General features: G+C 36.9%; 2 protein-coding genes across 9 annotated transcripts in view; both read right to left on the reverse strand.

Annotated features, from left to right (window-relative positions):
• The window catches only part of LOC137007965 (poly [ADP-ribose] polymerase tankyrase-2), a 31,795-nt gene extending 13,913 nt beyond the window's left edge, over positions 1 to 17,882 (reverse strand). For 5 of the 8 annotated variants that reach the window (XM_067369693.1, XM_067369692.1, XM_067369690.1 and 2 more), the window contains exons 1-17: positions 17,512 to 17,882; positions 14,981 to 15,205; positions 14,738 to 14,833; positions 12,762 to 12,798; positions 12,561 to 12,636; positions 12,254 to 12,348; positions 10,982 to 11,048; positions 10,702 to 10,888; positions 10,498 to 10,619; positions 9,684 to 9,775; positions 9,511 to 9,589; positions 8,485 to 8,656; positions 7,654 to 7,754; positions 7,367 to 7,512; positions 4,528 to 4,693; positions 4,165 to 4,384; positions 2,430 to 2,539 (exon numbers count right to left, since the gene is read on the reverse strand). In XM_067369693.1, the coding sequence (XP_067225794.1) occupies positions 2,430 to 2,539; positions 4,165 to 4,384; positions 4,528 to 4,693; positions 7,367 to 7,512; positions 7,654 to 7,754; positions 8,485 to 8,656; positions 9,511 to 9,589; positions 9,684 to 9,775; positions 10,498 to 10,619; positions 10,702 to 10,888; positions 10,982 to 11,048; positions 12,254 to 12,348; positions 12,561 to 12,636; positions 12,762 to 12,798; positions 14,738 to 14,833; positions 14,981 to 15,205; positions 17,512 to 17,692 (2,172 nt within the window). In that variant the 5' untranslated portion in view covers positions 17,693 to 17,882. Of the gene's footprint in view, positions 1 to 569; positions 759 to 2,429; positions 2,540 to 4,164; positions 4,385 to 4,527; positions 4,694 to 7,366; positions 7,513 to 7,653; positions 7,755 to 8,484; positions 8,657 to 9,510; positions 9,590 to 9,683; positions 9,776 to 10,497; positions 10,620 to 10,701; positions 10,889 to 10,981; positions 11,049 to 12,253; positions 12,349 to 12,560; positions 12,637 to 12,761; positions 12,799 to 14,737; positions 14,834 to 14,980; positions 15,206 to 17,511 lie in introns of all 8 variants that reach the window. The other 3 variants (XM_067369694.1, XM_067369691.1, XM_067369698.1) reach the window with 2 other exon arrangements.
• A 2,324-nt stretch (positions 17,883 to 20,206) lies between these two features.
• abi3b (ABI family, member 3b) overlaps positions 20,207 to 25,036 on the reverse strand; it is a 10,976-nt gene continuing 6,146 nt past the window's right edge. The window contains exons 3-6 of the mRNA XM_067369091.1: positions 23,380 to 23,547; positions 23,023 to 23,217; positions 20,976 to 21,052; positions 20,207 to 20,888 (exon numbers count right to left, since the gene is read on the reverse strand). Coding sequence (XP_067225192.1) covers positions 20,207 to 20,888; positions 20,976 to 21,052; positions 23,023 to 23,217; positions 23,380 to 23,547 — 1,122 coding nt within the window. The remainder of the gene's footprint in view (positions 20,889 to 20,975; positions 21,053 to 23,022; positions 23,218 to 23,379; positions 23,548 to 25,036) is intronic.

Genomic DNA, 25,036 nt, shown 5'->3' on the forward strand with positions numbered 1-25,036 from the left:
TTGGTCTGCTAGAACCCCTCCTTCAGGTCAAAAAGAAAAATCGACGCAGACAACAATGCAGAAATATAAAGGAAAACCATACAGAGTATAGGCTACGTCGTAGGTCCGGCGAATGTTCAGGCTGCTTGTTTCAAAACTACTTTTATGTTCAACAGAAGAAAGGTTTGGAATGCCATGAGGGTGCACTAATGATGACAGAATTTTCATTATTGATTGATCTATCCCTTTAAATATCTTCCTCCAGGCATAAGACAGGCATATTTTCCCACTCCAGAGATTACTGCTTGTGCAAATGTGGACTATTTCAGGCAATGTTGTATGGAATGATCAGTAAGCCTCCTCAAGCACTGAATAGAAGTACCAGCCATATAAAACAGACAGAATTATGACATAATTAACTAAGAGATAATTCTCCCTGGCCTGATTAAAAGAAGTTTGGCTTGAGAAGGCTTAACCATATCGGAGGTGCAGAAAATGAACAGAACGCTAGATAAGCGAATGGCGACAAGGAGAAAGATCTTCTTTCCCAAATGTGGCTTGTCCAATAAGCACACACAAAGAGTGAATACCGTCACGAGGTCCAGCGGCGACTGGCCTTCCTGGTTGCGGAGCGTGGGGTCGGCCCCGTGCGCTAGAAGCAGGGCGCACAACTGGGTCCTGCCTTTCTGCGCCGCCTCGTGCAAAGGGGTGAACGCCCACTTATCTGTGGCATTGACGCATGCGTTGTACTTGATGAGCAAAGCGGCCACATCCACATGCTGCAATGAAACACATGGAGCGGTCGTGCTCTCGGGTTGGTGTCTCTTTCACTTCCTGACGAAAGTCGCTGCATGAATATGAATATGCCTGGCTGCCAAATGGCACCGCACCCTTTTGTCTTCCCCAACAGGTTATTATGATATATGAGGAGGTGAACACAAGACCTGCACAACTAAAATAAAACCTGAAAAAAAAATACTGTCGTTCCAAACCTGCATGACTGACCGTTTTGTGGTGCCAAATTTGAAATTGCTGAAGCAAAAAATGAAGAGAAGAAGATTGTCAGTGAAATTTCAATCTGTTCCTCACACATAACTTGGATTATAGCGCACAGGTGTTAAAGATTACTTTTATGGTGCTTCTTTGTCATATTTGGAACAAAAACTGTAAACATTTTTTAAAAAGTCCCTTTCTGAGTTCTATGGAGGAAAGAAAGTCATACAGGTTTGGGAAGACATAATGGTGAAAAATGGTGACTGAATGTCGATTTCTGAGTGAACTATTCATTTAAGAAATGTGAAATTTAAGATTGCAGGTATCTGGAAAATGGGAAAAGGTTGATTTTTACAGAAACAAACCAAAAATGTTCAGTTGACCTTCACACTACACACTTTAGAGTGCTGCAGTGATGACATATTTCGATAAATTCATGTATGTATGAAGCATTACATAACTTTATACTACAGGGCTGTATAAAGTATAAAGGCATATGCACAGCTATGAAGTAGTGCCAGGTCTGTTCCACATGTCTTAGACAAATTATTTCAGTTACTTTTTAAATAAATTACAGCCTTCAACAGCAAAAGAATTAAAACCGTCAAAGATGCTGACCAAGCAAACAAATATGACAAATGTTGGAATAAAAATGAGGTAACTGTGGTATAAATAGAAAAAATGAAAAATAATACAAACCGCAGGTGTAACTTGCTTTCAATACCACCTTGGGTTTGCATTATTTTTCAAACACTCCATAGCCCATCATCAATTAATCCCTATGTAACTGACATTTCAGACAAATTTTTGCTTTCAACTACTGCAACAGTTTGGATACAATGTACAAACGCTAATTACTGAACACAGAACTGCAAAATATCAACACTGCTAGAATGAAGCTTGACCAATCAAGCAGAGTAGAACTGCTGTATAAAATACATTAACAATGGCAATTTTTGCTTATTTTAAATTAATAATTAAATTATTTATTTATTTATAAAAAGAAAAAGATTGTTTTTAAAAAAAGAGCCACAATGAAATACAACACAAACCACTACGAAAGAAATGCAATATTTTTTACATTTACATTAAGGTTCCACTTATTAACATTAGTTAACTATAATAATTAAAATGAACTGACACTGAAAAATACTTCTTATTATTCTTAGATTCTGAGTTGATGTTAATTTCAACATTTAATCATACATTATTAAAATCATTTAAAGTTTTATCTGTTAATATTACTTAATGGAACTAAGCTAACATGAACTAACCATAAACAGTTGTATTTTTATTAACTAACATTAACAAAGATGAATAAATACTGTAACAATGGCTCATTATTAGTTAATTAATGGAACCTTATTGTGAACTATTACACTTTTTTGAGTAGGGGTTATTGTATGTACAGTATGTAGCTGATCATGTTAATTGACATGCACTGGAGCAGTACTCACTCCGTAAGATGCAGCGTTGTGTAGAGGAATGAGACCACCTTTGTCCTGAGAGTTCACCTCTGCCCCGTGTTGCAGCAGATATTCAGCCACCTCCAGATTATTATAGCCAGCTAATCATACACATAAAACAAACATGAAAATATACTTTTTCAATTTTTTTTTTCATATTTTTCAAATATTTTATTCATTCATTTGCGCATATGAGCCCTACGATGCAACATGTTTAGTAGAGTTTTGAGGTTGCACTTTATTTTATGTGTACTTAAAGTGTTCTTACATAGGAAAGTATTGGGTAATATAAGGCAATTACATGAGTTAAGGTTTGGTTTAAGGGTTCAGGCTTACTACCTGGTTATTACAATATTATAATAAGCACATAGTGTTTAAATGGTGAACAGGACTGTAAATTACAGTGATACCAGTTTTGTAGTGTTAGCACTTGAAAGCATCACTTCATAGACTAAGTACATTTTTTAATGACTATTTGCACTTAATAAACTGATTCTTAATGCAAATGTAGCAGGCGTTACAAAGCTAGTGTGTTTAATAAGGTCTCCAGGTTTTGGTTTTGCCTTTAAATCAACTGTGCATCCTAGATTTAAATCCCTGGTGTGCCATTTCTTATTGGCTGCTATGTTCAATATGTGCTTGTATGCATAACTAGTGTTTTAATTTGAGAAAATGCAATTATCAGTACGCTCTGTCATCTGTGCTGACTGTTTATTCTCTTTATTATTTATATGTTTTTGACATTTTCTTTGTGTATAAATCTGTATTTTAGTATCTGTTTTTTTAAATAGATTACTTGTATATTAGTTGACCCAAAAATTAAAATTCTGTCATCATTTACTCACCCTCATGTCGTTCCACACCCGTAAGACCTTTGTTCATCTTTGGAACACAAATTAAGATATTTTTAATGAAATCTGAGAGATTTCTGTCCCTCCATTGACAGATCGTAAAACTAATCCTTATTAATTGAGTGGTTTAGTCCAAATTTTCTAAAGAGACATGATCACTTTATATGATGAACAGATTGAATTTATTTTTTTATTCACATAAACAATAATCAATGCCAACATCAGATTTGGTAAACGGAAGCTCAAGCATCATGCTTGATATGCGAGAACCAATGAGGTTCATTCTTGTGTGTTAAGCAGGTTTGGTTGAGCTTCTGCTTATGTTTGCTGATCAATGTTTATATGTGAAAAAAAGGCTAAATGCAATCTGTTCATCACATAAAGCGACTAGGTCTCTTTAGAAAATTTGGACTAAACAACTCAATTCATATGGATTAGTTTTATGATCTATTTATGAACTTTTTGAAGCGTCAGCGTGTCAAAGCTGTCAATGGAGGGACAGAAATCACTCAGATTTGTGTTCAGAAGATGAATGTCTTGCAGGTTTGGAACAACATGAGGCGGAGTAATTAATGTCAGTATTTTCATTTTTGGGTGAACTATCCCCTTTAAGTTGACTTTTTTCAAATTGATATTAAAATATTTTAGTAAGTATTTTTAACAATATTAGCTTTATTGCAGAAATGTTGTGCATATTTATTTACAATACATATTTAATGTTTACATGGGCCTCCCTGTTCTCTAAGATATCTGTATCAGCATCTGCCATTATAAAAAACCCTTAATAGTTGAGCACTAGAAGAGACACATTCATGTCAATGGTGAAACTTACGTGAAGTATTATCTGAAAGCACCATACTCTGACCCACACGTACCTGCGAGGTGCAGTGGGGTGGAGTGACGTCCCTGCGTGTCTCGACAGTTCACGTTGTCTGGAGTGCATAGCTTTTTAACGCGAGCTAAGCAGCCTTTCTTAGAGGCGTCCAGCAGTGCTGCGTCACCCCTGAGCAGATCCTGAATGTCTGTGTCTTCATCCTTCACCAAGTCTAGAGGGGTGTTTCCATCACGATTCTTTTTGGTCGGGTCAGCACCATGCTGTGTCAAGGAATTACTTTGTTATACTGTAGTGAACGCAGCACTAAACACAGCGCTTCCTCCATCACTTTGCTGGCATTGATAATAGAAATTATTTTAATTAAAAAGCTGAGCAATTGATTTCAATCTGAGCTCTTCAATACCTGAAGCAGCAGTTTGCAGATCTCATATTTGCCTTTGGCAGCTGCCTCATGCAGCGGGGTGAATTTCCACAGGTCGGCCACATTAACCACAGCACCATGAATGACGAGGAGCTCAGCGACCTCGTAATGTCCATAGGAACAGGCGTTGTGCAAGGGGACCAGGCCACTATGTAGCACAAAACAGAGAAATAAGCGGAAGTCGTCATAGTTGGGTAAACTGCTATAGTGGTGAAGGAGAAGACAAATGTAATTTTTTTTATTTCAACTACGCAATAGCAAAAAAAAAAAAAAAAAAAAAAATGATGATGATGATGATAGCATTTCTAAAGCTTTCCAAAAGAGGGAAAAATATCAAGAGATTGATAACAGCAGTCAGAAGAGAGAATGATGTGAAATTTGTCGACAATCCCTCAGTCGCTGTATTAGAAACCCCCTTGCAGGAGTGTTATTTCAAAACTTTGCCTGTTTATATTTTATGTATTTTTTTATTATTTTAATGCTGCAACATTAGTACAAAAACAATCTGTATAATGACAATAAAGAGCTTGACTTGACCTGATCTTTAAAAGTGCCCTAGAATTTTTTTTTAAAAGATGTAATATAAGTCTAAGGTGTCCCCTGAATGTGTCTGTGAAGTTTCAGCTCAAAATACCCCATAGATTTTTTTAAATTCATTTTTTTAACTGCCTATTTTGGGGCATAATTAGAAATGCTCCGATTCAGGGTGTGTGGCCCTTTAAATCTGGTGCTCCATGCCCCAAGAGCTCACGCTTGCCTTAAACAACATAAAAAAAGTTCACACAGCTAATATAACCCTCAAAATGGATCTTTACAAAGTGTTCAAATATCACTAAAAATATCATGTTATGGATCATGTCAGTTATTATTGCCCCATCTGCCATTTTTTTGCTATTGTCCTTACTTGTTTACCTAGTTTGTAAGCAGACGTTAATACTGGCTGCCCTTGTCTAATGCCTTGAACATGGGCTGGCATATGCACATATTGGGGGCGTACACAACGACTGTTACGTAACAGTCTGTGTTATGTTGAGATTCGCCTGTTCTTCGGAGGTCTTTTAAACAAATGAGGTTTACAAAAGGAGGAAAAAACAATGGAGTTTGAGACTCACTGTATGTCATTTCCATGTACTGAACTCTTGTTATTCAACTATGCTAATATAAATTCAATTTTTGAATCTAGGGCACCTTTAACAAGTTGCCATAAAAAGTGAATCAGACGTTAATTCATTCAGACATAATTTTGACTGATTCATCACAGAGGACCTTTTATGCCCTTTTTGTCTTGATTTTGTTTTTGGGGTCTACTAGAATAGCTTCCCATGCTTTAATGTTCAAAAAACACTTTATTATTTCACATATTTGACATTTGATGATTTAGCTCCTCTCATCCTAGTCTGTCAGTAACGCTCTGGGGTTCGTTTCCCAAAGCGAACTATGGTCACAAGTTCCATCGTTACCAATAGAGTTCAATGGGACTTAAATGGGACTTATTACTCACCTTCATGTCGCCCCACACCCGTAAGACCTTCGTTAATCTTCAGAACACAAATTAAGATATTTTAGTTGAAATCCGATGGCTCCGTGAAGCCTCCATAAGGAGCAATTGACACTTCCTCTCTCAAGATCCATTAATGTACTAAACACATATTTAAATCAGTTCATGTGAGTAGAGTGGTTCAATATTAATATTATAAAGCGACGAGAATATTTTTGGAGCACCAAAAAAACAAAATAACGACTTATTTAGTGATGGCCCATTTCAAAACACTGCTTGATGAAGCTTCGGAGCAAAGATGAATCAGTGTGTCGAATCTGCTGTTTGGAGCTGTTGGCAGTTTGACACGCGATCTGAATCATGATAATATTAATATTGAACCACTGTACTCACATGAACTGATTTAAATATGGTTTTAGTACATTAATGGATCTTGAGAGAGGAAATGTCATTGCTGGCTATGGAGGCCTCACAGAGCCATCGGATTTCAACTAAAATATCTTAATTTGTGTTCTGAAGATTAACAAAGGTCTTACGGGTGTGGCACGGCATGAGGGTGAGTAATAAATGACAGAATTTTTTGGGTGAACTAACCCTTTAAGACCATAGTTGGCTAACGATGCTTTTGGGAAACACACCCCTGCTTAGTTCCTATCTCTATGAAGCCCCTCCTTTCGAAAAGCGCAATGTGCACTGATTGGTCGGTTGGATCAGTAAGTTGTGATTGGTCAACGTCTTCGAGTGTGTTTCAGAAATGTCACGCCCCTTACACTAACCTCGTTAGATCATGGGTGGAAAAAACAGCATCTCTTGGACATGGCGACAGCACACTTCTAAAGCAACTCAACCAGACCTCGCTCCGCCACCCCCCGACCCTTTTTGCATATGCCGTGGGTGGGAATGATTTGAATCAGGAATATTATGACATGTTAGGTCCCGGAGGAAAACAATCGTAAAGTTTCAGGAAGAGTTCAGAAACAGTGCACACTGATAGAGAATAACTCCATTTGGAGTGCTTTGTAACTTTGCAGACCCTTTTCAAGCTCAAACAGCAACATTACACACTAAAGAAGGTTAAAAATGAAAGCATAATAGATAACTAAAATAACCAAATCAAGAAATTGCAGCAAGTGAAATAGTAATTATTTCATAGTATCACATTCCATTCAGACTGCAAGTTTATAGTGAATCCTGGAAAAGTATCTTTTTTTTTTGAGGTGGTGGTGCTGCAGTCAGCAGAGTTCAATCCATAAATGCTTGAAATTCTCTGTTCTGTTGACTCCACATTAATACATTTAGATCTGAAGTCTTTTGACATCTCACCCCTTGTCTTTAGCATGCACATCGGCTCCGTGCTGCAGCAGATACTCCACCACAGCTACACGGTTGTACCCCGCCGCAAAGTGCAGGGGTGTGGACTGCCTTCCCTCGACATCTCTACAGTTCACGTTCTGAAGAGTACAGAGCTTCTACACAGGGGAAGGTAAAAAAAAAAATATGTCAGTCCTAACATCGGAATCTGGTATAATCAACTTCATTAAAAATTCATAACTACATGGAGAAAAAATATTGATAATTTCACACTGTTTTGTGTATTTTTTAGTCCTCACCTTCACTACTTCCAGATCTCCTGATTTGGAGGCTTCTAACAGCTGTCTGTCTGTATCTGAGTTGCCTGTAAATGCTCCTTCTAGAAATAAAAAAAATCTCGCTAACAATAAGCAAGGTAAAAAAAAAAGAGAATGTTTTTATGGTTATGTGCTTTGTGTTTATTTTAAAGTGCCCCGATTATGTTTTGGACGTCTCCTACAATAGATTTACATGCATTCAAGGTCGAAAAACACTTAAATTGTCTTGTAATATACATTGAAGCATCACCTCTTTTCTCACATTGTCTGAAACGGTTCGATAAAGAATTTAATTTCTCTAAATGCCTCCTTTCCGTGACACTGCTCTGCTCTGATTGGTCAGATGGCCCAGTCTGTTGTGATTGGTCCACCACTTACAGCATGTGTTGGAAATGAAACGCCCATTACCATATCTGAATTCTAGCTACATATGCTGGCATTATGAAAATTTGTAACAAACCTTATGTAGGTTTGCGTCTCTTGGAAAACCTATGTAGGTTTATGAAGGAAGTAAGACTGGAAATACTGACGACTCGATTCAGGCAGTTCAGAATCAGCTCTTTCTTTTGGGAGGCAATAACTCCATTTGTCATGCACTTTGATCATTGCACACCTTTTACATTCACAAACAGCCATATTACACACTACATGAACGGTAATATCCCAAAAAGCATAATAGGTGCACTTTAAAGGATTATTTCATTCAAAAAATAAAATGTTATCACTCTCATTCCAATATGACTTTATACCATTGTAAACAAAACATGAAAGTCATGAGGGTGAGTAAATAGTGAATTTGAACTAAAGGGTCACCTTGCAGTATCTCCTGAATGCTTTCATTGGCGAGCTGGGAGGGTGAGAAGCCCTGTAGGGAGGTGATGAGCGGGTCACATCCAGCACTCAGGAGCATGCGACAGGTCTGCAGATGGCCGCAGTGAGCCGCGCGGTGCAGCGCCGTCTGACCCAGGTTATCTACCGCATTCACCTGCACATCACAACAACACACTGAGACAAGAAAAGCACCATAGACTACCAGTGCATTTCTGTGAACATGACTTTTGTTTGTTTTTACAAACTAAAGGCCATATCAAAAAAAAAAAAAAAAAAAAAAAAAAAATATATATATATATATATATATATATATATATATATATGCATTTCTGATTAAAACAGGATATTCAACAAAACAAAACAAGTAGGGTGAGACTGTATTAAAAGATTCAAGTCAAATGTATTTGTATTACGCTTTTCACAATACACATTTGCATTTAGTAGATTAGGATTGGGCTAAAATAAAGTTTACATTACACACAAACATATATATATATAGGGTTAGTATACTGTTTGTATGCAAATAAAGTTGGCTATAATACAAATACAATTTTACATACCGAGCTCTGCGATAACAGCTTATATTTTGTGATGATATAAACAATCAGGCAGCCGAGATTTTCTATATAGTATGTATTGCTTTTTGTACTATATTTAACCTTTAATATATTGCTGGGTAATAATATAGTTTACATTTTTGATGATATAACAATTAAGGAGTTGAGATTTGCAATATAGTACAGTACAGTACTATATGGTACAATGTAAATGTGTGTGTACTGTATGTATCTGGGTAAGGTTGGATACACTTATATTAGTTGAATCATTCATTATTAATTGTTAATTTGTTGGTTCATTCGAGTTCTATATTCGTTATGTGTTGAATCACAGATTTATGTATTTTCGTTTCTGATGGAATAACTAAAGGCTGACAGAATGATGCTAAAACATCTGTTGTGCCCATGTATAACTGTGTATGTTTTACGGCAGCTGTAAAATCTCACTTACTTTTGCCTCATGTTTCACCAACACCTCGATGATGTCATTGTGGGACTTCTCCGCGGCAAGATGCAGTGGTGTGAGGAAGCTGTGTGAAATATAGAGATCCAAAAGCCATTACTGGATATGATACACAATCATTAAGACACCCTTTGCAAATACAAACAACGTGACTGACTCACTCTTTATTCTTCTCATTGACATTGGCTCCTTTTCTGAGCAGCAATTCACAGATCTGTTTCCTCTTGGGATAGGGTGATGTGGAGGCACAATGCTATCAAAGACAATCACAGAAACCTCACTTCTTTAGATGGTTTGTGTTTAATTGTGGCATTCACAGGTGTGCATATCAGCTGTGTTTTTAACTTCTTCAATTATGGCACATCCAATAGAATTTAAGAGTTGGAAATATGCTTTTAAGTTTTTTTTTTTTTTTTTTTTTTTTTAGTTTTTAAATAAATTGTGATTATAAATAAGAAAATATTTTTTGTTTAAATTTCAGAAAAAATACTGTTTGGGGTCAGTATGATTTTTTTATACTTTCATTACTTTTATAATACTTTTATAAGTGACAGTAAAGACATTTAAAATGTTACAAAATATTTTGATTTCAAATAAATGCTGTTATTTAGCACTTTTTATTTAATTAAAGAATTCTAAAAAAATTTACCATGGTTTCCACCAAAATATTATAATGAAATATGTTTCTTGAGCAGCAAATCAGCATATTACAATGATTTCTGAAGGATCATGTGACACGGAAGACTGGAGTAATGATGCTGAAAATTCAGTTTTAAAATACATTTTAAAATACTTTCAAATAGAAGACAGTTCTTGTAAACTGTAATAATATTTCACAAAATTACTGTTTTACTGTATTTATGATTAACTAAATGCAAATAAGAGATTTCTTTCAAAATCCCCCCCAAAAAAACCTTGAAAATGTCAAAATAAAATAAAAATATATAAATATAAGAAAGAGAAAGAGAGCCTTACTAGAGCTGTCTCTTGGGTTAGAGGATGTTTGAAGTTGATGGTTTCAAGAGAGAGGTGTTTTTTAAAGCGGGCCATGTCCGCCTCACGTGCCGCCTGCAGCAAAGCGTGACCTCTGAACTCGTCTGCAACAGAGAGCGACACCCTGTCTGTCAATTATGTACCAAACAAAACGCGAGCTGATCTTAGTAACAGTCACACGCTTACACGCCAGACGCTCTTTCAGCAGGGCGGTCGGGGCCAGGTCCATCGCGCTCTTGTTGTGGCAGTTGAGGAAGGTGGGGTCGGCCCCGTAGCTGAGCAGGAGAGAACAGACCTCCACTCTGTTTTTCGAGGCTGCCTCGTGCAAAGGTGTGAACTGCCACAGGTCCATAGCGTTGACACATGCTCCATGCTGCGGAAAAATAGAACAGATGGAGTGTAGTTATCACTTCAACTAAAATTAAAGAACTTAGAACAAGGAAGCAGACAAGAAATGTGTGAATACCTTTACGAGCAACTCAGCTACCTCATAGTGACCGTATGAACAGGCATTATGAAGAGGCACCAGATCACTGTAAACACAAGGTCAGGTGTAAGATAGTGTAGATACGTTTAATGAGTACAATAATAAAAAAAGATTTGTTCCTGACTACAGTGTTTATCAGAATGTTTTGGGTTTGCAGTTAAGTAAATAAATTTGACACATTCCTCAGATTGCAAAAACAAATAAAAATTTCTATCCCTCCTTTGACAGCTGAAATTTTGATGCTTCAAAAAGTTTATAAAAAGATCATAAAACTAATCCATATGAATTGTGTGGTTACTAGCAAACTTGTTTGCTTTATATGACGAAAATATTGATTTTAGGCTTTTATTCTATTTTTAAATTAAATCTGTTCATCATATAAAGTGATCATGTCTCTTCAGAAAATTTGGACTAAACCACTCAATTCATATGGATTAGTTTTACAATCTCTTTATGAACTTTTTGAAGCGCCAAATTGGTAGTTGTGTAGGCTGTCGATGGAGGGACAGAAAGCTCTCGGATTTCATTAAAAATTTCTTAATTTGTGTTCTGACTATGAATGAAAGTCTTACGGGTTTGGAACGACATGAGGGTGAGTAATTAATGACAGAATTTGAATTTTTGGGTGAACTAACCCTTTAACCTTGTCTGTTGAAAATTACATCCAATTTACAACTAGTGATGCACCAATATTAAAATTCTGGACGATATTAGTAGGCTGATAATTATTTGCATGTTATGACCAATATCTAAATAAATTAATATGTGATAATATTTATATGTAGTAATATTGTATTTATATGTAGTAATAATCATGTCAAATCATACTCTGTGAGCATGTAAGATATACTGCTGCTGCATGAATAGACATACATAAATCCCATAGCAGATTCTAGGCAGGTGGTGCTGGGGGAGGTGGAGGGTTTCAGAGGAATTCTGATGGCGCACAGCAGAACACTGAACCAGACTATTTAAATGTTGATCAAGCTATCTAATTGGCTGCAGAATCAGTAGAGGCCATTATGGTATTAATATATTGTGCATCTCTGTAAAGGTGGTAAATCCAGCAAAAAGAGACTGGAATAATGCTTATGGAGCATCTTGACCCATAGACGTCCATTTTAAGTGCATTACTATGAACAGAAGTTTTATTTGTTTTTTTAACAGAAGGGGATCTATTTCTGTGCTAACCGACAGCATAGAGCTTAACTTGTACAGCACTTCAAGTCACACTGGAGACAGACATCGCACCCTTTGTCTTTAGCGTGCACATCGGCTCCATGCTGCAACAACAGCTGTACTGTCTTCACACGATTATAACCAGCAGCCAGATGCAGAGGGGTGGACTGCAACCAACAAACAATCCATTCAGAAACACATATGCAAATTATTTATTTAAATTAAGATGCATGTAGAACCTATTACACATGAAATGTCTGGCTACCTTATGTTTTTTATTTGAGTGGCTCAGTAATATTGAAAACATTCGAGGATGGTTTTACAAAAACAATCCTACCGATACTGAGGCAACATTAGCTAATATAATTTAATAAATCACCTTCCTTCCGTCACTAGCATGACAGTTCACATTTAATGGTGTGAGGAGGCTCATCAGTTTTTCTTCATTTCCACTTCTGTATAAAAGCATAGAGCGGCAAGTCAATTAAAAGAACAATGCGTGTCACGACAGCAATTTAGCTTAGCAATATTCATCTCTCCTCATGCCTCCTTAACAATATTGAGCTTAAATTGATATTACCTTGCGCTCTCGAGGAGTTCATCCTTTCTATATTCACCTAGAATTAAGAAAGAATGAAGTGTATTAACATAAATGGAAATCTCATTTGAGACCAAATGAAAAGCGAAGCCACCAGGAGAACATGCCAGCCTTGAGAAAATTGGCAATTACCAGACACAGTCTTATAAACAAATAGAGGAAAAACAGATGGAAATTGTGGGAATAATGCTGCCTTTTTTTTTACCACTGGGAAGCTTGGGGATAATTTTATTACCAAATTTCCAGAGTTGGGTGGGCCATAAACTTTAAACATAGTGGAGGTGTTCTTTATTCAGCACACTTTACAGGTGCTGGTTATATAATTAGAATATCATCAAAAAGTTGATTTATTTCACTAATTCCATCCAAGTGAAATGTTTTTATTATATTCATTCATTACACACTGACTGATATATTTCAAATGTTTATTTATTTTAATTTTGATGATTATAACATCTCAGAAAATTAGAATATTACTTAAGACCAATACAAAGAAAGGATTTTTAGAAATCTTGGCCATCTGAAAAGTATGAACATGAAAAGTATGAGCATGTACAGCACTCAATACTTAGTTGGGGCTCCTTTTGCCTGAATTACTGCAGCAATGCGGCGTGGCATGGAGTCGATCAGTCTGTGGCACTGCTCAGGTGTTATGAGAGCCCAGGTTGCTCAGATAGTGGCCTTCAGCTCTGCTGCATTGTTGGGTCTGGCATATCGCATCTTCCTCTTCACAATACCCCATAGATTTTCTATGGGGTTAAGGTCAGGCGAGTTTGCTGGCCAATTAAGAACAGGGATACCATGGTCCTTAAACCAGGTACTGGTAGCTTTGGCACTGTGTGCAGGTGCCAAGTCATGTTGGAAAATGATATCTGCATCTCCAGCAGGAAGCAGCAGGAAGCATCAAGTGCTCTAAAACTTCCTGGTATACGGCTGTTGACCTTGAACCTCAGAAAACACAGTGGACCAACACCAGCAGATGACATGGCACCCCAAACCATCACTGACTGGAAAATTTACACTGGACCTCAAGCAACGTGGATTGTGTGCCTCTCCTCTCTTCCTCCAGACTCTGGGACCCTGATTTCCAAAGGAAATGCAAAATTTACTTTCATCAGAGAACCTAACTTTGGACCACTCAGCAGCAGTCCAGTCTTTTTTGTCTTTAGCCCAGGCGAGATGCTTCTGTTGTTCAAGAGTGGCTTGAAACAGGGAATGCGACAGCTGAAACCCATGTCTTGCATACGTCTGTGCGTAGTGGTTCTTGAAGCACTGACTCCAGCTGCAGTCCACTCTTTGTGAATCTTCCCCACATTTTTGAATGGGTTTTGTTTCACAATCCTCTCCAGGGTGTGGTTATCCCTATTGCTTGTACACTTTTTTCTACCACATCTTTTCCTTCCCTTCGCCTCTCTATTAGTGTGCTTGGACACAGAGCTCTGTGAACAGCCAGCCTCTTTTGCAATGACCTTTTGTGTCTTGCCCTCCTTGTGCAAGGTGTAAATGGTCGTCTTTTGGACAACTGTCAAGTCAGCAGTCTTCCCCATGATTGTGTAGCCTACAGAACTACACTGAGATACCATTTAAAGGCCTTTGCAGGTGTTTTGAGTTAATTAGCTGATTAGAGTGTGGCACCAGGTGTCTTCAATATTGAACCTTTTCACAATATTCTAATTTTCTGAGATACTGAATTTGGGATTTTCCTTAGTTGTCAATTATAATCATCAAAGTTAAAATAAATAAACATTTGAAATATATCAGTCTGTGTGTAATGAATGAATATAATATAAAAGTTTCACTTTTTGAATGGAATTAGTGAAATAAATCAACTTTTTGATGATATTCTAATTATATGACCAGCACCTGTATATTTTGTTTGTATCATTTCCCAGCATCAAGTCTTCCTCTCTGATTACATTCAATCAGACTGTAGACTAGAGCTTCAAGAGGTCACTCACCGGTCAGTACAGCTTTGGTGGAGGCTTCAGCCAGGTCAAGCGCGGTCCTTCCATCGGTGTTTCGGATCGTTGGCTCAGCACCATGTTGCAGTAAAACTACCAATGACAAACAGTTGCATTATACACTTAACATGAGATCCATGTTTGATGTACTTTTATCATCAAAACAAGTTATTTTGAATGTATGGAAATTACACTATAAACTTTATTACTAGAAGGGCCGACAGAGGCACTATGTTTTACCAATGCAGACGTCAATCTTGCCCTTGATGGCAGCCTCGTGGAGTGGGGTGTAATTCCAGTTGTCTCTGGAGTTGGCATCAGCCCCATGTTGCAGAAGCAGGTTGACGACCTCGGCGTGACCAAAAGAGCAGGCGTTGTGCAGCGAGATGAGACCACCATCATCGCAGGCGTGCACGTCAGCACCGTTCTGGAGGAGGTAGTCCACCACATCTCTACGGCCAAAACCTGCCACAGAAAAGCGGGCAGTCACAGAGTTGTATCTTTATAGATAGCCCGCTTCCATTAGGACCAACACTTACATTACACTGCAATGCTAGGATTTTTAGGGAACTTCTTCAATTTCAATCAATAAAAACAATCAATACAATTTTTGACTGTCCATTTAACAAATAATGACAATGTAACATATACCGATCAGGCATAACATTATGACCACCTTTCTAACATTATGTTGTTCCTACATTTGCTGCCAAAACAGCCCTAACCTGTCGAGCCATGGACTCCTCTAGACCCCTGAAGGTGTGCTGTGGTATCTGCGCCAAGATGTTAGCAGCAGATCATTTAAGTCCTGTAAGTTGCGAGGTGGATCCTCCATGGATCGGACTTGTTTGTTCAGCACATCCCACAGATTATCGATTGGATTGAGATCTGGGGAATTTGGAGGCCAAGTCAACACCTCAAACTCGTTGTTGTGCTCCTCAAACCATTCCTGAACCGTTTTTGCTTCATGGCCACAGACACCAATACCGTTTCCATGAAAGGGTGTACATGATCTTAGGTAGGTGGTACGTGTCAAAGTAACATTCACATGGATGGCAGGACCCAAGTTTTCCCAGCAGAACATCCACGTGATGTAAAAGAAAACGTGATTCATCAGAGCAAGCCACCTTCTTCCATTGCTCCGTGGTCCAGTTCTGATGCTCACGTGCCCACTGTTGGTGCTTTCGGCGGTGGACTGGGGTCAGCATGGGCACCCTGACTGGTCTGTGTCTATGCAGCCCCATACGCAACAAACTGTGATGCACTGTGTATTCTGACACCTTTCTATCAGAACCAGCATTAACTTCTTCAGCAATTTGAGCTACAGTAGCTCGTCTGTTGGATCGAACCACATGGGCCAGCCTTCGCTCCCCATGTGCATCATTGAGCCTCGGCCGCCCATGACCCTGTCGCCGGTTCACCACTGTTCCTTCCTTGGACCACTTTGATAGATACTGACCACTGCAGACTGGGAACACCCCACAAGAGCTGCAGTTTTGGAGATGCTCTGACCCAGTCATCTAGCCATCACAATTTTGCCCTTGTCAAACTCGCTCAAATCCTTACGCTTGCCCATTGTTCCTGCTTCTAACACATCAACTTTGAGGACAAAATGTTCTCCTGCTTCCTAATATATCCACCCATTAACAGGTGTCGTGATGAAGACATAATCAGTGTTATTCACTTCACCTGTCAGTGCTCATAATGTTATGCCTGTATTTGTGTTAATAACATGTCCAATAGAATAATTACAATTACAATTATGGTAATTATGGGATGTGAGACTTATCTTTATGATAGATGACTCAACATTTTTCCTTTATAATCAACAAAACAGTAGTCCATTTTTCACGTTAGCCATAATAAAGTTACTGAATACATGTACACATTTATGTATAATAAGAGAGCCATAGTCCATTTTATTATTTTGATTTTTAAGTTAATTATTTAATTTATTTATTACAGATTTTATTTTTTTATAATTAATACAATTATACAATTAAATTATTCATTTTAAAAAAATCATAATTTTCGTTTTGAATTTTATAAATTATTATGATAAAATATTTGCTAATCATTTTATTATTTAAAGACTCCCCTGCACTTAAACTATAAAAGTTATATGTAAACTATATATAAACCATAGAAGTATTTAGGCAACACTTTACAATAAGGTTCCATTTGTGAACTTCATTTAACTACATTAGTTAACATGAACTAACAGTGAAAACTAACAATGAACTAATGTTAGCAAAGATGAATAAATACTGTAACAAATGTATCACTCATTGTTAGTTAACCAGTAATGGGACTTTACTGTAATGTAGTTTAGTGTAAATATATTCTAACAGTCTCTGTGCTGTATTTCAATGTGAATATAATACATTTCAATGGCAATAACGATAGCAGTATGTGATTTCAAAGTGTTCCAGAAATAACAAAAGCACATGGTGTTCTTAGTAGCCAACTTAATTATACATTTACACTAACATCAACAACAAATGTAATTCATTAATCTCAAAAACCCTATCATAAATAGGCTAAGAAGCTTTTGTCTTTTGCAGTTGATTAATTATTAATGATATGCAAATTCAATTGTATGTGGAATATAATTGTACAGTAATAAAATGTATTATTGACGATGATATAAATAGCACAGAATCACAGTACAGAACATTAAATAAATGAAAAGAATATATTGGAAGAAACAGAAAACAGAATCTTGTTTTAGAAAGTAAAATGAATAGAATAGGAGCCCCAGTCGCTCTCACCCGCAGCGAAGTGCAGCGGGGTGGATTTCCTGCCCGCCGTGTCCCTGCTGTTCACATTCTCCGGGCACACAAGCTTCTTCACCCGCTCCAGGTCTCCGCTCCTGCAGGCCTCGAACAACTCCCTGCTCGGCTCGGCAGACCCGGAGCTCTCCATGAGCCCCGAGAAGCGCCGGACCGACATGGACAAGCTAGAGGCGGAGAGTGGGAAATGTGGAATACACACTATTCCAAAGGCTCGACATGAAGGCCGGAGAGAGGCGCAGATCTCCACTGTTAAAAGCTTTCTATAACATCAATTAGAAGACAAGAAATTATTCAGCTCGGGTGTCTTTGGTTGTTAATGTACAGAGCTGTCAATATACGGCTGTGTCTCAAAATCACAGAAATGAGAGAAACGGATAGATTGTCAATTCGCGAGAACGCGAGTCCTGAAATGGGCGGGGCTTTGTAGTCCGGAACTTGTCTCTTATTGGTCACGTATAAGTCAGAAGAATAATGACAGTGCAACCATAATAATACATCTAGCTATTATTTAAATCAGTTCATGTGAGTACAGTGGTTCAATATTAATATTATAAAGCCACAAGAATATTTTTGGTGCGCCAAAAACACAAAATAACGACTTATATAGTGATGGCCGATTTCAAAACATATGAGTGCAATTTTTTTTTTCAGCAGCCTTTGTTGTTAGGAAGTACTTGGAAAAATACTGTCCCATTAAATTTTCCCATTAAAGGATTAGATGTTCATGTCTTTCTTTCTTCAGTCGAAAAGAAATGAAGGTTTTTGATGAAAACATTCCTTAATTTTTCTCCATATAGTGGACTTCAACGGAGCTAAATGGTTGAAGGTTAAAATTAGTTTCAGTGCAGCTTCAAAACGTTCTACACGATCCCAGACGAGAATAAAGGGTCTTATCTAGAGAAACCATTGCTCATTTTCAAAAAAAAAAAAAAAAATTAAAATAAATAATATATGTGTTAACAATAAATACTCATCTTGAACTAGCTCTCTTCTTCTTCTTTATTAAAATTTATTGAAAGTGCATTACTGCCCTCCTCAGGTCAAAGTTTGAACTAATTGTTACATACTTGCACTATAGTATATGAGAATTTAGTTCCTTTAGTTCCCATTGAAGTCCACTATATGGAGAATAATCCTAGAAAGTTTTCATCAATTTTCTTAATTTCTTTTCAACTGAAGAAAGAAAGACATGAACAACTTGGATGACATGGGGGTGAGTAAATTATCAGGAAATTTTAATTTGAAAGTGAATTAATCCTTTAAGATTAAAAAATAATTAATGCATTAGAAACTATGAACTAAACCAACCAGATAAGCTACAAACCTTGATTTGAAACAAACAGTATTTGAAAATCAGACAAAAAAAGACAAAAGGTACAAGACAAATGAAAGAACTACAATCCCATAAAGACAATCAAAATGCAAATGACAGTTATAAAACTATTGACTTAAAGTTTGAGAGCTTATAGTTTTTTTATTTTCTGTGGTTCAGTGGAGTGAGTGGGCGCTGAAGAGTTGTTTTGTTTCTGTTCTCTGATTGGTGGAGATTTGTTGCGGAACTACGGGTAATGTAGTTTTTCCCACCAGGAATCTGGTTGTTAAACATCATTTGTCAGTGTTATTATTAAATGATTGTCCAATCCGCTGCTGAAAGAGCACACAAACGGCGTTGTCACATGGTGTTACTTTTCTCAGAGCTGTTGAGGATGGACAAATCACAGTCGTTTGAGATCACTATATACAGTTGAGTTCAAAAGGACTCAACTGTAGCCTACTAAATAAAAAAAAGGACAGTATCAAAAAAAAAAAAAAAAAAAAACATGCAATTTTCATGATCCTTCTTATTTTGTTAAAATGATTAACATTTTCACAGATTCTGCAAGGGGTATGTAAACTTTTGAGCTCAACTGTATGACTAAACACAAGCAACGTTCAAAGATTTTAATACAGCTCAATGTTGTGTCTGAGCCGACAGGCGCCCCCTGGAGGAAGATAGGCTGACTCGCCGCGTATGGTAATGCCCAAAATATGTCTAGGAAAGGCAGCTCACATTTTGTTTTACAGTGTAGGTATCTTGTTACGCAATGACAAACAAACTATGGGCTACTATAGATATCAGTAAACCCCATATAGTACTATAGGCTATAACGCGTTTAAGTACATGAACACGAAAAAATACGATGGCATAAATAATTAATAACTTACATAATAACAAATGCGATCGATGTGAATGTAATGCTCTACCTGCACTGAACACTTCAGTTTCAAAGGCTGACATAGTGTAAAGACTCGGTGCTGCTACCTTCAGTGCAGTGCACTTTTTGTTTTGTTTCCATAAGATTGTTGCATATTTGGTGCTTTGAAATTAAGTATAAATCCAATAAAGAATTTTTTTTGAATATTTAATCACAGAATTAAATAGATGTATTTTTTCTCTACAATATATATGAGTAGATATTATAAAAAGAATAAGAAACTTTAATATGCTTAATACAAAACAGCATTGCCTTTATTTAATGTTTTATACATAAGCATTTATATTTATAACATTTATTTATGTAACATTTATAAAGAAAATTTCATAGTATTTAATTTAAAAAAAGCATTAAAAAATTCTTATCCCATCAAATGTTATAGTCTTTTGCATAAAACGAACATTGAAATTCAACATTTAAAATGGAGGTGGTGCAGGAGGAGGTGGTGGAACAAATTTTCCTCCAGTATTAGGAGGAGGTGGTGGTGGCATGGAGGCATTTTGGAGAGGTGGAGGTGGTGGTGGAGGTAGCGAAGAACCAGTGTAGGCAGAGCTAGGAGGAGGTGGAGGTGGAGGAGGAGGTGGAACAGTCGTTTTGCCCTGAAGTGGAGTTGGAGGAGGTGGAATAGGCACATTGCCTGGAGGAGGAGGAGGTGGTGGTGGTGGAGGTGGAGCAATCGTTTTGCCCTGAAGTGGAGGTGGAGGAGGTGGAATAGGCACATTGCCTGGCGGGGGAGGTGGTGGTGGTGGTGGAACAACCATGTTACCTGGCAGAGGAGGAGGTGGTGGAGGATTTGCTGATGACATTGAGGTATTTTGACTCGGTGGAGGAGGAACCAAAGAGCCTCCATACACAGAATTAGGTGGAGGTGGAGAGGGAGGAGGGGGTGGGGGTGGAGCGTCTTCCATCTCATCATCTGGGAGAGGTGGAGGAGGCAGCATGGACAGGTCGGGATAGGCATATGGAGGTAGAGACGGGGAGCGGTCAGACTTGAGCGAAGGAGACGGTGAAGCTGGAGTGAGATCAGGAGGAGCCGTGAAGCTAGAACCCACCCAGTCAGGCACTGATGGAGGAGGAACTGCGATACCCACAAAAGACCTGAAACCACAGCAAATACATCAGATTTTCTGAAGACAATGGAAAAAATTGAGTTTATTGAAAAAGCCATTTTATTACATAGCCTACCAGTTGAAGGTGCTGGTCAGCTGTGTGCCAAGTTGTAGGGAAGAGTCCTCGTTTTCCGTTTCGGTTTTTGCCTCTTCCTTCAATGTCACAGATCAGCATAATAATTTGAAATAAATAAATGAAATCATCAATAAGGGTTTTAGGCCAAAAATACTGTGCAAATGGTTTAAGAAAATATTAAAATATTTTAAATTCTATTACAAACAGTAAAAAGATATTCCCAAATAGTATGGTTTCTACTTATTTTGGTTGCAATAAATGTGTGACTTTTAAAAAAAAAAAAAAAGAAAAGAAATAAAAATAGAATAAATCTAAATGCAGTTAAAACCCCTTTTAAAGAAACAAGTACATAATTCACACATTATATATTGAAATATTATTAAAAAAAAATCATATAATTAAAATACTATATATAGTATATATACATAGTATTTTACTGATATTTTATTTATATATAAATATTATTTTTTTAAAATCATATCAGTAAATTACGGAAGAGGATTAGGGCCAAGCAATAATAAAAAAATAAAACCATCTCGAGATTAAAGTTGTTAAATTTCGAGAAAAAAGTTGAGATAAAATGTTCAGAATAAACTCGTTAAATTACGAGAAAAAAACTTGTTAAATTACGAGAACAAATTCTTTAAATTATGAGAAAAATGTCATTAAATTTCGAGAAAAAAGTCGAGATAAAATGTTGAGAATAAAGTCATTAAATTATGAGAATAAAGTCATTAAATTACGAGAAAAAAGTTGTTAAATTATGAGAACAAATTCATAATTTAACGAATTTGTTCTCGTAATTTAACGACTTTTTTCTCATAATTTAATGACTTTATTCTCAACATTTTATCTCAACTTTTTTCTCATAATTTAACGACATTTTTCTCATAATTTAACAAATTTGTTCTTGTAATTTAACGACTTTTTTCTCGCAATTTAACGACTTTAATCTTGAGATGGTTTTATTTTTTTTATTATTGCTTGGCCCTAATCCTCTTCCGTAGTAAATACTATATATTATATATACTACCTTTCAAATGTTTGGGATCACTAAGTTTTCTGTAATGTTACTGAAAGAAGTCTCTTATGCTCAACAAGACTACATTTATTTGATTAAAAATACAGTAAAAACAGTAATATTGTGAAATATTATTACAATAGAAAATAACTGATTTCTATTTTAATATATTTTAAAACAGTTTATTCCTGTTATGCAAAGCTGAATTTTCAGCATCATTACTTCAGTCTTCAGTGTCCTTCAGAAATCATTCTAATATGATGAAATGGTTCTTAAAGGGATAGTTCACAAATGAAAATTCAATTTCTTTGTTCTTCTGTACACAAAGGAAGATATTTGGAAGAATGTTTGCAACCCCCCCCAACCCCCCCCCCCCCCCCACCCCCAAAAAAATGTACTACCATATTAGGGGGAAAAAAATACAACGGTAGTGAATGTGGGGCGAGGTCTGCTTGGTTACCTTTTTCCAAATATTTTCCTTTGTGTACAGCAAAACAAAGAAATTAATACAGGTTTGGAACAACTTGAGGGTGAGTAAATGATAACAGAATTTTCATTTTTGGGTCAACTATCCCTTCAAAAAACATTTCTTTTTATCATTGTTAAAACTTTTGTTGAAACAGTGCTACATTTCCACCCCTCAATCCTTTGATGAATAGAAAGTGCAAACGAACAGCATTTATTTAAAACTGTATTTTCTTTAATGTCATTTTTGATTAATTAAATGCATTGTTGATGAATAAAAGTATTAATTTCTTTAAAAAAAAAAAAAAGACCCCAAACTATTGAACGGTATAATAGGCTATATTACATAATAATATATAGAATACAGAATTCTATATACAGTATTTAGGAGTAATCCAAACATTAGATCACATATTATTCATAAAATATTATTTAAAACATTAAAACATGCCGAATTTTTTATTATTATTATTATTATTATTATTATTATTATTTATTTAATCACCACCACCAGCAGTGTAAGTGAAAAAGCATTATGTTTCTATATATGTATTTGCTCACAATTTTGCTGCCTTCCCAGTGGCTGTGGCCCAGTTTGTCCAGGCGGGAGTAGGATATGGGAACACGTCTGTACACGCGAAACGGCTCCAGTCCTCCTGCCGGAGGAACCATCTTCTGTGTCCGGGGAACTTTCGACTGTTTGGTCAGCACTCCGATCTCTCTCCGGGCAATTTTCTCCTTGTACATGCTAACTGTCTGAATGTGAATACTGACATTAAGATGCTATTTTGTCTTTTAATCAGGAGCAAACACTAGTGTTTAATATTTCTAGCATTGTCCTGACTTGCCCTTAGTAATGACTGGCATTGTATTTCATGAGATTCTGGTACTTTCTGTTAAGTGATAACCGGATCTCACCAGAGTCAGCATGTTGACGGAGGACTCCATCTGTTTTAGCTGAACCGTCTGCGCATCTAAAAGCTTCAGCAGAGACGTGGCCAGATTGTTTATCTGGTATGTGACACTGGCCAGGGCCTGCGTGGTGAGAGCTTTGGACTCTTCAATGACACTTCTGGTGTCCTGCACCTAAAGGTAAATAATCATTTTCAATATTCAAATGCCTCCAAGTTTTTATAAACAACAGCAGATTGAAAGAACTCCAAGCATGCAATCAAGGTCTTAAATTTTATAGTTTGAATATATTACAGAACAGTGTGTTGTGTCTGAAAAACACTAACTTTGCAGACAGTATATACAGAGGTATAAAGTATCAAGGCATGTCTAAATAAATATAATAAATACACACTAACTGTACAAACATAAGAGACCCCTCAAACGAAAGCAAAAGCACCCTCAGTTGATGCTGAAATAATATCATATTGATGAAACAGATTTAGCAAGCGCTCCAGTGCGTATTTGTGTTTTCGCTGTGGAGAACGTCAAATGTTTCTATTTACAACGTGTTTTTGCAGCGGTGAACAATGTAGCCAATCACAGGTATGTTTGATGATCTCTTGAACGCAATGACCAATCTCATTTAAGTGTAGACACAATGTAAGAAAGAGATTCATTGTGCAGTGTAGACGTCTTCATTGATTATAACGTGAGATCGTGATGAACTGAGATGAGTGACAGCTTTTTTAGAGATTGTAAAGGGAGCAGTCTTTTAATATAATCCTTAAAGGTGCTAAAGAGGATGTTTTGTTTTATGCATTTTTGCAATATTACTTGAAAGAAACTGTCTTTACTAACTGATAAAAGACTATTTATTAGGTGCACTGAAAGGAATAATATTAATATACATCATCTGTGCACGAGGTAGGGCCTTAAAAACATCAGCCAATCATTTACGTGATCATCGCGTAAACGATTGGCCCTCTGGCTTGTCAATCACTGCCGTGACGTTCCTTGTGAGAGACGTGCGCGGCTGCGCGCTCCAGTAACTTTCCACACTCCACAGGCGCCGCATGCGATGTTTTTGTCAGGAGACAGGAGTAACAACTGCAGATTATGAGTTACCTGCGGTGAGTCTGACATAATGAATCCACTAACACGACACAGCGAATGCCGGTGGGAGGCGTTCCTTCGAAGGAGGGGGTTCTTACGCATGCGCTCATTTCAAAAACTCAGTAACAGTCTTTGGTTTCTCAGTCGACGAAAAGATCCTCTTTAGCACCTTTAAAAGGATAGTTCCCCAAAAAATTAAAATTCTGTCATCATTTACTCACTCTCATGTCGTTCCAAACCTGTAAGACTTTCATTCATCTTCAGAACACAAATGAAGATCTTTGTGATGAAATTTGAGAGCTTTCTGTCCCTCCATATACAGTTACACAACTGAAACTTGACTCATAAAAAGATTGTAAAACTAATTCATATCAATTAAAGGGTTAGTTCACTCAAAAATGAAAATTCTGTCATTTATTACTCACCCTCATGTTGTTTCACACCCGTAAGACCTTTGTTAATCTTCAGAACACAAATTAAGATATTTTTGTTGAAATCCGATGTCTCCGTGAGGCCTCCATAGGGAGCATTTCCTCTGTGAAGATCCATAAAGGTACTAAAAACATAT

The sequence above is a fragment of the Chanodichthys erythropterus genome, chromosome 19, assembly GCF_024489055.1.
Source record: "Chanodichthys erythropterus isolate Z2021 chromosome 19, ASM2448905v1, whole genome shotgun sequence".
NCBI classification, from domain to species: Eukaryota; Metazoa; Chordata; class Actinopteri; order Cypriniformes; family Xenocyprididae; genus Chanodichthys; species Chanodichthys erythropterus.